Source organism: Haplochromis burtoni, unplaced genomic scaffold, assembly GCF_018398535.1.
Source record: "Haplochromis burtoni strain Fernald_Lab_line unplaced genomic scaffold, NCSU_Asbu1 Contig_62, whole genome shotgun sequence".
Classification (NCBI taxonomy): domain Eukaryota; kingdom Metazoa; phylum Chordata; class Actinopteri; order Cichliformes; family Cichlidae; genus Haplochromis; species Haplochromis burtoni.
In genome coordinates, this window is record NW_024582423.1 from 2,212,129 (window position 1) to 2,224,748 (window position 12,620).

Consider the following 12,620-nt stretch of genomic DNA (forward strand, 5'->3'; position numbering starts at 1 on the left):
CACACAATCCTCACAGCAACTGTCAGTAACTGCACTGTGATGTCTGTCCAACTAATTATGGCTAAATTAATATGTGAACATCTCTAACAATCTTTACTCATAACTTTATTCACTATTACGACGCAGAACGGTTCAAACATCTTCCTCTTCCACGCTCTGCCCAGATCTCAGTTTCATGATCACCTGGAAAAAAATACATTCACATTATTTTATGGTTTAATTCTAAATAGAAATGTACATATTTGAATAGCTGGCTGTGAAAGTGGCATGCACCTCTTTCAGCTGGGCAATCTCTTTGCTTTCCACATTTCTCTGAGCGTTGTTGGTTATGGCCTTCACTCTTGTTGCATAACTGCAAAGTTCAGAGAGTTCAAGTGTTATTCTGTTGAGTTTTTTAGTGCTAAAATACAATAAAACACTGTTTTTTCTCTCTCTGTTACATAAGAGATGTGAGCGTCTCGTCAAGATTGTATTCTGTAGGAGAGGTGTTGACGATCATCAGAGTTTTAGCATTTCCACCCAAAGAGTCTTGCATCACCTGAGAGAGATGAAACACATTTTGGTTGAACTGCTTGTCTACGTTGGAGTTCAGAATTGAAAAACTAGAATACTGCCTTTTTAATTTATTACCTGTGTTAGCTTGCTATTCCTGTATGGCACATGGGGCAGTTCAGCAGATAAAGCTGAGATCACATCACCCAGTGCACTCAAAGACTTGTTAATGGAGTTTGCCTCCTGCACAGAGGAGAACATGGAAGAATTTAAAGAAGTCATGACAAATCTTTCAACCACTCACTGACCCATGAAACAAGATAGGAGCAGACCTTCAGCTGGTGGTCCTTGGCACCTGTTTTGGCTGCTCGCTCACTGCCTGCCAGGTCTACAAGGCTCAGCTTCCCACTGCTTACACTCCCATTTGTCAGATTCCTGCTCTCCACCATGATGCCAACAATAAGATGAGAGCGGGAACTCTCCACGTTCATCTCTTTAAAAATGACAAAAATACAACAGGACAAAGAAAGATGGATTTTTATATATTTCTGGTATTTTAAGAAGTGCGACTTCAGAAGATGCTGATTAATAATCAATCAGTCCTCAGAGATCTCTGTCCTCACTCTCTAAACACTACACACACACACACACACACACACACCCACACACACACATACAAACAGACACAATATATATAAATATATAGATGTAATATTATATATATATATATATAAATAGGATTTATATATATAATATATATGATATATACATATATATATTATATATATATATGTATATATGTATATGTATATATATATATATGTATATATACATATATATATATATATATATATATGCAGCTGGATAGCGTAGTGGTTAGACTACACGCCTTTGGAACCCAGGATCGCAAGTTCGATTCCTGCCCGGGGCGTCTGTATCCAGTAAGGGTCCTAAGGCTAGACCCCCTATGCTAAGCAAGCCTACCGCAGACATGAGCGAGACAGATAAATATGAAGGCATGCCGGCTCGGACGTCGCCCGGATCAACAAGGTCCGCGTCAGGTGTTGAGGAACCAGGGCACCCTGACGAAAAGTGGGCTACTGGAACAAGAAGGCATCGGTGGGCAAGAGACGAAAACAGGGCGTTGTTGGAATGCTACTACGCAAGTAACCCCGGCGGAAGGGGCTACATGAATAGGATGACGGACCTATGGATTCTTCGATACCCAACATCCACAATGACGGCGAAACAACTAGTAGCTCAGTGTTCCAACATTCGAAAGAAGGGACTGCTCTCACAGCTAGAGATTGACGAGGTACAACACAAATGCTACGGCAAGGAGGAGTCAGGACGCCAGGTCAGGGGGGAGATATCATCACCCCCACCCGAGATTGGGTACATAGCCCCAAGTGCGATAGGAGAAGGATCGTTGAGTGCGAGAGGAACTGACCTGAAAAATAGGATAATGGCCAAGCTTGAAACCTGGATCCCCCGTAGCCGGTTACCAAGATTACGTGAAGTACCCTCAGAAGGTCTGCTAGATGATGTTAATGCAGCACTACGGACAATACCTACAACCACGATTACCGACACTAACAAGCTGATCTACAATACGGCAGCAGTGATCAGTGAGATGCTTGGCTACAAGTTGAACAGCCACAAGGGGCAGTACCCTCCATGGAGAAGGAGGCTAGAGGGCAAGATCAAAGTAGCACGGAGGGAGGTTAGCCAACTAACGGAGTTGCAGAAAGGTGCGACAAAGAAGGTGCATAAGAAATACAGCAAGCTGTCCATACCTGAGGCCTTGGAAACTGCCAAGCAAAGACTCACAGCCTTGGCCAGCCGCTTGAGGAGGTACACCAGAGAGATAGAAGGCAGGAGAATAAACCAGCTGTTCTCCACAGAACCAGCAAAGGTGTACTCTCAGTGGCAAGGGAACAATAATAAGAGAACAGCACCACCAAGGCTGGAGACGGAGCAATACTGGAAGAGCATATGGGAGAAGGACGCAACCCATAACGGCAATGCTCAGTGGCTAGTGGATCTGAGGGCAGACCACAGCGACCTCCCTGAACAGGGTCCAGTAACCATCACAGTGGCAGATATCCAAGAAAGGGTCTCCAGTATGAAGAGTTGGACAGCACCAGGGCCCGACATGGTTCACGCCTACTGGCTAAAGAAGCTGACTGCACTCCACGAGCGTCTGGCAGCACAAATGAACCAGCTGCTAGTTAACGAGAGACACCCGGAATGGCTAACCGAAGGTCGGACGGTCCTGATCCCCAAGGACCCCAAGAAGGGACCGGTCCCCTCCAACTACCGACCAATAACCTGCCTCAGTACTACATGGAAGCTCCTGTCAGGCATCATATCGGCTAAGATGAACAGGCACATGGGTCAATACATGAGTGGGACACAGAAAGGAATTGGCAAGAATACCAGAGGCGCAAAACACCAGCTACTGGTAGACAGAACAGTCAGCCGAGACTGCAAGACCAGACTGACCAACCTGTGCACTGCCTGGATTGATTACAAGAAGGCCTATGACTCAATGCCCCACAGCTGGATACTGGAATGCCTAGAATTGTACAAGATCAATGGGACCCTAAGAGCCTTCATCAGGAACTCAATGGGGATGTGGCGTACAACACTAGAGGCCAACTCCAAGCCCATAGCACAAGTCACCATCAAGTGCGGATCTACCAAGGAGATGCTCTGTCCCCACTGCTGTTCTGCATAGGCCTGAACCCCCTCAGTGAGATCATTAACAAGACTGGCTACGGATACCGACTACGGAACGGAGCAGTTGTCAGCCACCTCCTGTACATGGATGACATCAAGCTGTATGCCAAGAGTGAACGAGACATCGATTCACTGATCCACACTACCAGGCTATACAGCAATGACATTGGAATGTCGTTCGGACTGGAGAAGTGTAGTCGGATGGTAACAAAGAGAGGGAAGGTAGTCAGAACTGAGGGGATTGAACTACCAGAAGGCAACATTGCAGACATAGAGGACAGTTACAAGTACCTGGGGATCCCGCAGGCAAATGGGAACCATGAAGAGGCCGCTAGAAAAGCTGCAACCACCAAGTACCTGCAGAGGGTCAGGCAAGTCCTGAGGAGTCAGCTGAATGGTAAGAACAAGATCCGGGCCATCAACACGTACGCCCTGCCCGTGATCAGGTACCCTGCTGGGGTAATAGGCTGGCCAAAGGAGGAGATAGAAGCCACTGACATAAAGACAAGAAAGCTCCTTACCATGCATGGAGGGTTTCACCCCAAGTCCAGCACCCTGAGGCTGTACGCTAAGCGGAAGGAAGGGGGCCGGGGACTGGTGAGTGTCAGCACCACAGTCCAGGATGAGACAACGAACATCCAAGAATACATTGGGAAGATGGCCCCAACTGACCGAGTGCTCAGTGAATACCTCAGGCAGCAGAAACCCAAGAAAGAGGAGGGAGACGAGGAACCATCATGGAAGGACAGGCCCCTGCACGGTATGTACCACCGGCAGATAGAGGAGGTGGCTGATATCCAGAAATCCTACCAGTGGCTGGACAAAGCTGGACTGAAAGACAGCACAGAGGCACTAATCATGGCAGCACAAGAACAAGCTCTGAGTACAAGATCCATAGAGGCTGGGGTCTATCACACCAGGCAAGACCCCAGGTGCAGGCTGTGTAAAGATGCCCCAGAGACAATCCAGCACATAACAGCAGGGTGCAAGATGCTAGCAGGCAAGGCATACATGGAACGCCATAACCAAGTGGCCGGCATAGTGTACAGGAACATCTGTGCCGAGTATAACCTGGAAGTCCCGAGGTCAAAATGGGAGATGCCCCCAAGGGTGGTGGAGAATGACCGAGCTAAGATCCTGTGGGACTTCCAGATACAGACGGACAAAATGGTGGTGGCTAACCAACCGGACATAGTGGTGGTAGACAAACAGAAGAAGACGGCCGTAGTGATCGATGTAGCGGTTCCGAATGACAGCAATATCAGGAAGAAGGAACACGAGAAGCTGGAGAAATACCAAGGGCTCAGAGAAGAGCTCGAGAGGATGTGGAGGGTGAAGGTAACGGTGGTCCCCGTGGTAATCGGAGCACTAGGTGCGGTGACTCCCAAGCTAGGCGAGTGGCTCCAGCAGATCCCGGGAATAACATCGGAGATCTCTGTCCAGAAGAGCGCAGTCCTGGGAACAGCTAAGATACTGCGCAGAACCCTCAAGCTCCCAGGCCTCTGGTAGAGGACCCGAGCTTGAAGGATAAACCGCCCGCAGGGGCGTGCTGGGTGTTTTTTATATATATTTAAATATATACATATATAAAAGGTTTAGCATCAGCATATTGTTGCTCTGCTGCTTTCCAGATCTGTAATGATGTACCTAAATGCCACCCCACTGCTATAACTGTAACTAACATGATTAATCCAAACCAATTAGCAGGACCCTATTTGAGGCTTTTGCACGGCATCAAGAGCTCACTGGTGGCAGAGATGTGTCGGTTTGCGCAGGCCTGCTGGAACAGAGCGTAGAGCTCCTGGGCACTGGAAGCCTCTTTTGTCTCTGCTCCTTGGGCGAACACAACTCCCTTTCTGTTCCTCTTGATCTCCACCCGCCTGGCCTGGCCATGGGATTGAGTGTGTACGTGGGCCTCACCAGCCTGGCTCGCAAAGAGGTCCTGCAGCCTGTCATTGTAGAGCTCTAGCATATAGGCTGAAACCTAAAAGGAAGCACAGTAACCAGGAAGAGAGGAACAAAGGGAAGCAACGTCTTTTCTCTCCCAAACATGGTTTGTTTATATGCTGGTGAAATAATGTCTGCTACCTTAAAACTGAATTTAGAGCTGTTCTCGCGCATGATATCAAACATGGCATTGAAAGCTCTCGGGATGATCCCGGGATTCTTCTGTTCCTTGTCCCCAACCATAGTGAAGGTCTTCCCTGAGCCCGTCTGGCCATATGCAAAGACACAAACGTTGTAACCGTCGATAGCTAACTGGATCAGCCTGTGGGAAAAACATTTTCTTCAGCTGAAAGCGTCAAAATATATGGAAGGCTTGATGTCAAGTTACCTCAGGAGCTACCTCACTGTTTCTACTTTTCCATCAACTCTTGAAATCTGTTTTTGAACATAATTTGCTCCCTTTCAATGCTACTAAATAGACATAACATTGCACAGCAGCAGAATCCCAAAATGAGCGAAACAGTCTACAGAGGTGGCACAGCAGCATGAGCAAATGCAGCATCAGCTGTCGTCTGTGTACTGGCAATGAAGGAATTTTATTTTGTCTAACGCATAAGAGCTCCCACTCATCACAAATCCCAATTTAACCCAAGCTTGAGTGCCTCCATGCAGCACATGTTAGGTAACTGTAGCTTTGGTTAGCCTGAGCTGGTACCTTAGAATAGTAGAAACTACTTTTTAGATTCACAGAGGTTGCTATGATACAAATCTGGGACTCCCTGTGTCTGTTATGTCACATTGAATAAACGCGGCCGGGCCCCTCACCTGCTGGTGTCATGAAACAAGTCTTCCTGAGAGGCTTCAGCACTGAACACCTTGTCAAACTGAAACTCCCTTGGTCCACGAGGGGTTTCTACGGTGACAGAGTATTCATCTATTTTTTCCACAACGATGGCGCCACCCTGCGCAGCTTCGGCTCGGCTCGCAGGGCGAATCCGACAAAACACTCTAATTTTACCTGAAGAAACAAGTTTTTCTTTTTAGTTTAGGTCGAAACTAAAATGCGCTACATGCAGTACAGACACACATGCATACCTTTCATATCTTCAACCATATTGTAATATTTTTTCCTCAGGGTCCTTTCTGAAGTGTAGTTCTCAATTATTTTCTTTTTCTCTTCTTTTTCTTGCTTCAGCTTGAAAAAAAAAACATGATGATAAGGGAAGAGTTATCATAGTGAGGAATGCTTTACATAAAATCAAGTATTTACAGCACTTTGTGCTAAAATATTCTATAATCAATGTTTAGAATAACAATGGGGCTGCTTTGGTACCCCGTTGGACTGCTGATTTATAATATAAGTGATACCTAATGAGTAGCATGTATCTGTAAAAGCTCACTGTGGACAGATTAATGCCTCTGTCTGTGGTTTCTGTAGTGTTTGGGTGGACAGATCTGACCTGATGTGGTAAAAAACTAACCTGATCCTGCAGCAATAGAAGCTGCTGACCGGCACTCTTAACTCCACCCGTGGTTTGGCTTGCCTCCTGACCCAGGATATCCTCCAGTTCTGAAACTGCACAGTCTGAGTGGAGATGGAAAATAAAAGAGTGATATGTAAAAGACTAATTACTTACTACTAGTTACTAATATATTATGACAATGAGATGTACATTTTTGTTATATAAAAGAAGTGAAGAATGTATGTGATGTGACTATATGAATTAATTTACTATTACTGGCTGGAGCCAACATATTCAGGAAATATAAGATGTATTTACCATTCATCACAGGGCTCTCTCCATTTTTAATGCAGCCTAAAGCGATTTGACAGACCTCAATTTCCTTCACTGTTTCTTGCAATAGAGACAGATTTGAGTTGTATTTCTCTGACCTGTAAAATATAAGAAAACCTTTAAAGTAAAGTGTGTAACTTAACTTAAACCTCCTGACTACCCGCAATGCAAATTTGTCCTCTGTAGAGCACCTTTCTAAACCTGAATATCACCCATGCACTGCATACTAAAGAATTGCCTCCTTTTGGTATCTACAGAGGACATTTAGGGTTTTCCAATGATACCAAATGTGAAGGGGTGGAGCATTTGGGAACTTTAGTTTTTTGATTAAGGAACATGGCGGCCATCGCTGCAAGCACATTTTATGGGAAGAAGAAAAGTAAGTGCATAAAACTTCTTATTGAGCAATTTTTAGCTATAAATGTTGTTAACATATTTTAAATAAGTCTCTTAATAACACATTAAAACATAGTATGCTTAATTCTAACTTCATTTTAGTATAGTATTGAAGTGTTTAACAAATGTCCTCTGTAGTGGACATTTGTAGTCATTTCCTCCATTTTGTTCTGTTTTTTTAAATGACCAGAAAAGGAGTCCTTTTTAGAAGCAGAAAGAAATTTATTGCAGTTTGATGAGGGAAACCCAGATCTTGAGTTGTCTGGTGAAGAAGATCATAGGGAATAAGCCCTTGAAGAAGAAAGATGGAGGAGCATCAGAGATGGTACTCAGACCTGAACTTGCTGTCATTAAGTGGTTGGACAACAAGACAGTTGTCATGGCATCCTCTGCCTATGGCAATCAACCTCAGGACAGACACACCAGATGGTCTAAGAAAAGCAAAAGTTTTGTCCATGTGCCAAGGCCACTGGCAATTGCTGAGTAGGCTACACTACCAATATAGGTGACGTGGACCTTGTTGCAGAATGTTGAGTTTCTACAGGATGGTCTCTCGCACTCAGAAATTGACAGTATGTGCAGTTCTCTACTTTTTGATCTGGCAATCACCAACTCGTGGCTTCAGTATAGCAATGACTTGCAGTTTTGGGGGAAGAAACCACTACAGTTCCTTGAGTTCAAACTTCTCCTTGGTGAAGAGTTGAAGCAAATATTTGCCATCAAAGTTCATTTTTACATGTTTGGCCTTCCAATGTCCTCTGCAGTGGACATGTGATATCTAAAAATATTTAAACTTTTTTTTCCCAAAAAATTATTTCAGTCTTCTAATTACCTTACAAACATTGGGGGGTTTAAAAAAAGTTGATTGGACAACACTTTTTTTTTCCTGGTAGTCAGGAGGTTAACCTGATATTTTGAAATTAAGCAGTTATTACAACCATTAAGAAATCATTTTTCCCTTTTCTTTCTTTTGTTTTTGTTTGTTTGTTTGTTTGTTTCAATTTCTAACCCCTCTTGGTCAGTGGCATCCTCTCTGTCATTGCTTTCTTCTTGAACATTCTTGAGTCGGTCCAGTTTGTTTCTGGCTGAGGCCAGAGCAACCCGATTGTCCTCAATCATCTGGTCTAACAGGGCTCTGGTTTCAGGCACTGCACTGCAGATTTCATGAGCCTAAAGAAAGAGAAATTGATGCAACAGCCTAAATAAATCGGGGAGGAAAAGAGATGATTTTTCTTTGATTTTGTTGCTGGCAGTTGATTTTCCACCTAGTTTAATATTAACTAATGTGTGAGCAGCACCTTGTGTATGACGAGGGAAAGCAGAACGCCGCAGGGTGGCTGAGGCACCGGAGGAATGGGGCTTCTCTCTGCCTCCAGCAGTTCGGTGATCTCCCTCTCCCTCTGGTACAGGCTCTCCTTTAGTTCCTCTAGACGAGCTTTAGCGCCCTCCAGTGGTTGATCAGAATCACTGCAGTCCTTCATTAAAAAAGTGGGTTAGTCCACCAAACATAAATCAAAACAAAACAGAAAAAGCAACACTCTAAACTTTTCTTCTTATTGTCCTTTTCATGCTTTATCCTTTATTTGAGAAACAAGCTGTCGCAACAACAAATTCAAACCCACCCTTGTTTGTTGCTGTGCTGACAGTCCTTCAATCTCCAGGTTTTCACCTTCCCCTGTGGTTTCCTGCTGCTCCTGTGTGGAGACCACCAACATTTCTTGGACTTTTCCTATTTCTTGTCGGGCCATCTGTAGCTCCTGCAATGCTGCTTAAGGCAAAATGGTATGAATAATTTGTTAGGCACAAACATTTGGTGTTTCACAGACTTTAACATCATGGCAGATAAACTCACTGGAGGCCTGCTGACTGTGCAGGGCATCCAGCCTGTTGGAGAACAGTTCCAGCATTTTGCTCTAATTGAAAGAAAAGAAGAAAATCTATGTGATTATATTGTTAAAATAGACTCAATGTTCTTCTCAAATATAGCCACAAGAGTGTGCTCTCATTCAGAAGATCAATGATTGATGTAAGAGGCCATGAAGTCTGCCAGACTGCTATGCAACCTTTTCTCTGTGCCACTGCAGGGCCTCTTCCACGCTCCTCTTCCTCTCAGCTCTCTGCTCCTTCAGCAACAGCTCGTTTTGAGCTTTCAGGGTCTGCAGGAAACAGGAACACGAATGCATGTAAATATGCATCCGGCCACTCAATATTTCAGATGTGGATTACAAGGAATATGAACTGGAAAATTAAAAGTAGAAATGTACCACAACAAATTTGCAGTAAAATGAGCAAGATTAAAACAATAGCGGTGTTCATGTACGGCAAATAGGAGAAGGACTGCAACCTCAACTTTAGCCTCCCAGTTGGCTTTCTTCTTCTCCACCTTCTCCTGGTAGATGTCCAGGATTTTTCGCAGAGTGTTTAACTTGTTCTGATAGTGAGATCTGATCTTCTGCACGGTACAATCCTGATGAGAGAGGACCGTTGTCAGTACTGTTTTGTTTTAGTAGACTCCCTCACACAGACACTCACACACATCATCACCTGGTTCTCCTGCATTGTCATCTGGAAGTTCTCTTCCAGCTCCTGGACCATTTCCAGATGCCTTTTACTCATGCTTTCCATGTCCTTGGCTATCTGTTTTTACAGCGCACAGTCACTAACAGATATCAGATAGACACAAAAATGCATCCTGGTATCATGATCCTGGTCAAATGCCTTCGAGGGCAACAGTGGCACAATCAAGGCAGCCATGTGAGTGTGAATGAGAGCAAAACAACAGTGTCTGACAGTGTCTTCATTGTGTTTGCATGCCCGCAACCAGCCAAAGCACTAAGTAAAAGGTCTGAAGAAATATTTATCATCCACTGAGAAAGAAGAATAAGCTACTTTGTCTTTTTTGACCATGCTAACATGCATCACAGGCTGATTGAGATTAGGATGTTAATTTTTGGTTTTTCTTCTTCTTTTTGCTATTTCACTTTGGAGTTGCCCAAGCAGGTCATCTGTTTCCATCTGCAAGTTCAAACAAACTAATTATATCCTTTCTTACTTTGTCCCTGAATCATCCAACCTGAGCTGTCTCTGTAACACATTAATCCATGATACCTCCACTAGTGTAAAACTGGTTCTACTTTAAATAAAACTCCACTGGTCTGCACGACTGTCCTGTGATGATCCTCATTGTTTTACCTGAGCAATGCAGAGTTCAGCAGACTCATAGGGGATGTAGATCTTGCCACCTGGTGACTGCCCAACTTGATCTGCATCACTCCTGCCTGGCAGCTGAGATTCTGATGAGCCTGCAGAAAGAGCACGCTGCAAATGACTGTTTATTACAGAGAATGGGGCTTAGTTAAAGTGATAATTAGTAGCAAACCTATCTCTCTAGTGCCATGCACAAGGAGCATGATTTTAAATCTGTACACAGGTAAAGTTCTCAATGTATACTTGGAAATCATGTTAAAATGATGACTAAGCTTGTAAAAGCAAACGCACAAACTAGATAGACTGCATTGATCTACCTGTCTGCCAGTGCATGTTGGGCAATCAGCATGTGGCACATAAAACGTCACTGAAACAGTTTCTAAAAAGGGATCAACAATGCAGCCATGAATAATCTGCTTGTATTCCTATGTTAACTTGTGCTCTCTTTGTCCATTTATGTATATTCTATAGATAGCCAATTTAAGGTCTGCCTAGAGAATGAATTACAAATCAAATTAGGACATGAATGCAGGGGTGTGTCGCAAGATTCACAATTCATACTCCTCCCTGTATTAAAACTAACAATAATAAAAAGTAACTTTTCCACACTCCACCACACCCACTGTCACACTCGTCTCACAGCAGAGAAAGAAACTAAATTGCAAATTTAAAGTACTATTAAATAAACATATATGTTTTTGCTCTGAATCTGTGGTTCCCAACCATTTTGTCCTTAGATTCCTTAAAATGAAAGTGTTTTTTGTATTTTTCGCATGTATTTCTGTTTTTTTGTACTTAGCTGTTTTTTTTTATTATTATTCCTGTCTCAGCATATCAGATATGATTTAGCTTTTGAGGTTTGCTGGCCTTAGTTTGGGATTTATAAAACCTAGCTACTCCTCATCCAAATGCAACAGTGAGATGCTGCTTTAACACTGATGCTTTAGAAATTTAATAATGTTGTGCACTATAAAACACGGTCACCTTCACCAGCACTTTTATTATTGCTACTTTACGTATTTTTTTAATTTTTTCGTGATTTGTCACAGACTGTTTTACATTGTTGCATTTTTTACTTTTACTTCAACGCAATTACTGTGTAAGCAGAAACTGAACACCCATACTGCAGGGGAAACACACACACACACTATAACCCCCATTTCCTCTCATACAATATCCTTTGTAGGATATTGTAGGTAGTGCACTTTTCTTTTCTTTGTCTTTTTTCTTTTACAGCACCTTGGTTGACCTCTTGTCCATTGTGTTTCCTTCGGCTGGCAGTGATCCAGCGCCTGAACGCGGCCCACCTCTTCATCCAAAGAGTTTGGGGATAAGCAACAGCTTGAACAGTTAAACACATGTTTTTGGAGAGTTGCAATCAAAACTGAATAGATATGAAAAAGCAGAAGGCACAGGTTCTGTAAGCATATATTGTCTATTGGAAGCTTTTTTTGTAATCCCTGTGTAAACATAAACAGTTTCCCTATTTTTTTAAGTCGCTTAAGTGAAGAAAATTGTAAATTTTCACCCAACTATCTAATTATATTTATATAATTTATATAGTTATATATACAATTTTCTTTGGATACACCTTCTCATTTAATGGTTTTACTTTATTTTCATGACTCTTTATGTTACATTTCTCACTGAAGGTACAAAACTATGAATGAACATATTACAATGAACATATTGCATGGAAATATGTAGTAAATAAAAGCATGTGAAATAACCCAAAACTAAGTTTTATATTCACTCTATGGTCCATTTCATCCCAAACCATCTCCACTGGGTTTAGGTCAGGGGACTGTGGAGGCCAAGCCATCTGGTGCAGCACTCCATCTCTCTCCTTCTTGGTCAAATAGGCCTTACACTGCCTGGAGGTGTGTTTGGGGTCTTTGTCCTGCTGAAAAATAATTGATGATCCAACTAAATGCAAACTTCTGCAGGATGCAGTGGTAGCCATGCTGGTTCAGTGTGCCTTCAATTTTGAATAAATCCCCAACAGTGTCACCAGCAAATCACCACCACACTCACACCTCC

General features: G+C 43.2%; 2 protein-coding genes across 2 annotated transcripts; both read right to left on the minus strand.

Annotated features, from left to right (window-relative positions):
• Nucleotides 1-45: 45 nt before the first annotated feature.
• Nucleotides 46-7,197, minus strand: si:dkey-96l17.6 (kinesin-like protein KIN-14E). The gene is made up of 11 exons (XM_014333669.2): nt 6,963-7,197; nt 6,663-6,766; nt 6,277-6,376; nt 6,007-6,199; nt 5,323-5,503; nt 4,981-5,218; nt 825-985; nt 631-735; nt 441-538; nt 274-352; nt 46-183 (listed from the first exon to the last, which is right to left on the minus strand). Exons 1-11 carry the CDS (start codon nt 6,967-6,969, stop codon nt 133-135), a joined length of 1,317 nt encoding a protein of 438 aa, XP_014189155.2. The 5' UTR covers nt 6,970-7,197; the 3' UTR covers nt 46-132.
• Nucleotides 7,194-11,020, minus strand: LOC121814578. Its single transcript, XM_042221205.1, has 8 exons — nt 10,566-11,020; nt 9,918-10,010; nt 9,718-9,840; nt 9,437-9,529; nt 9,226-9,286; nt 8,996-9,138; nt 8,672-8,848; nt 7,194-8,543 (listed from the first exon to the last, which is right to left on the minus strand). Exons 2-8 carry the CDS (start codon nt 9,996-9,998, stop codon nt 8,322-8,324), a joined length of 900 nt encoding a protein of 299 aa, XP_042077139.1. The 5' UTR covers nt 9,999-10,010; nt 10,566-11,020; the 3' UTR covers nt 7,194-8,321.
• Between the last annotated feature and the right edge of the window lie 1,600 nt (nt 11,021-12,620).

What these genes read in the sequence shown, in the direction of transcription:
- si:dkey-96l17.6 (XM_014333669.2), bottom strand. An exon ending in TTGTTTCATGACACCAGCAG is followed by an intron (nt 5,504 to 6,006) that starts GTGAGGGGCCCG and finishes TTTTTCCCACAG; the next exon opens with GCTGATCCAGTTAGCTATCG. An exon ending in GCTCTAAATTCAGTTTTAAG is followed by an intron (nt 5,219 to 5,322) that starts GTAGCAGACATT and finishes GCTTCCTTTTAG; the next exon opens with GTTTCAGCCTATATGCTAGA.
- LOC121814578 (XM_042221205.1), bottom strand. Translation starts at nt 9,998, where the DNA reads ATGGAAAGCATGAGTAAAAGGCATCTGGAAATGGTCCAGGAGCTGGAA. An exon ending in ACTGGGAGGCTAAAGTTGAG is followed by an intron (nt 9,530 to 9,717) that starts GTTGCAGTCCTT and finishes TGTTTCCTGCAG; the next exon opens with ACCCTGAAAGCTCAAAACGA. An exon ending in TGCAGTGGCACAGAGAAAAG is followed by an intron (nt 9,287 to 9,436) that starts GTTGCATAGCAG and finishes TCTTTCAATTAG; the next exon opens with AGCAAAATGCTGGAACTGTT.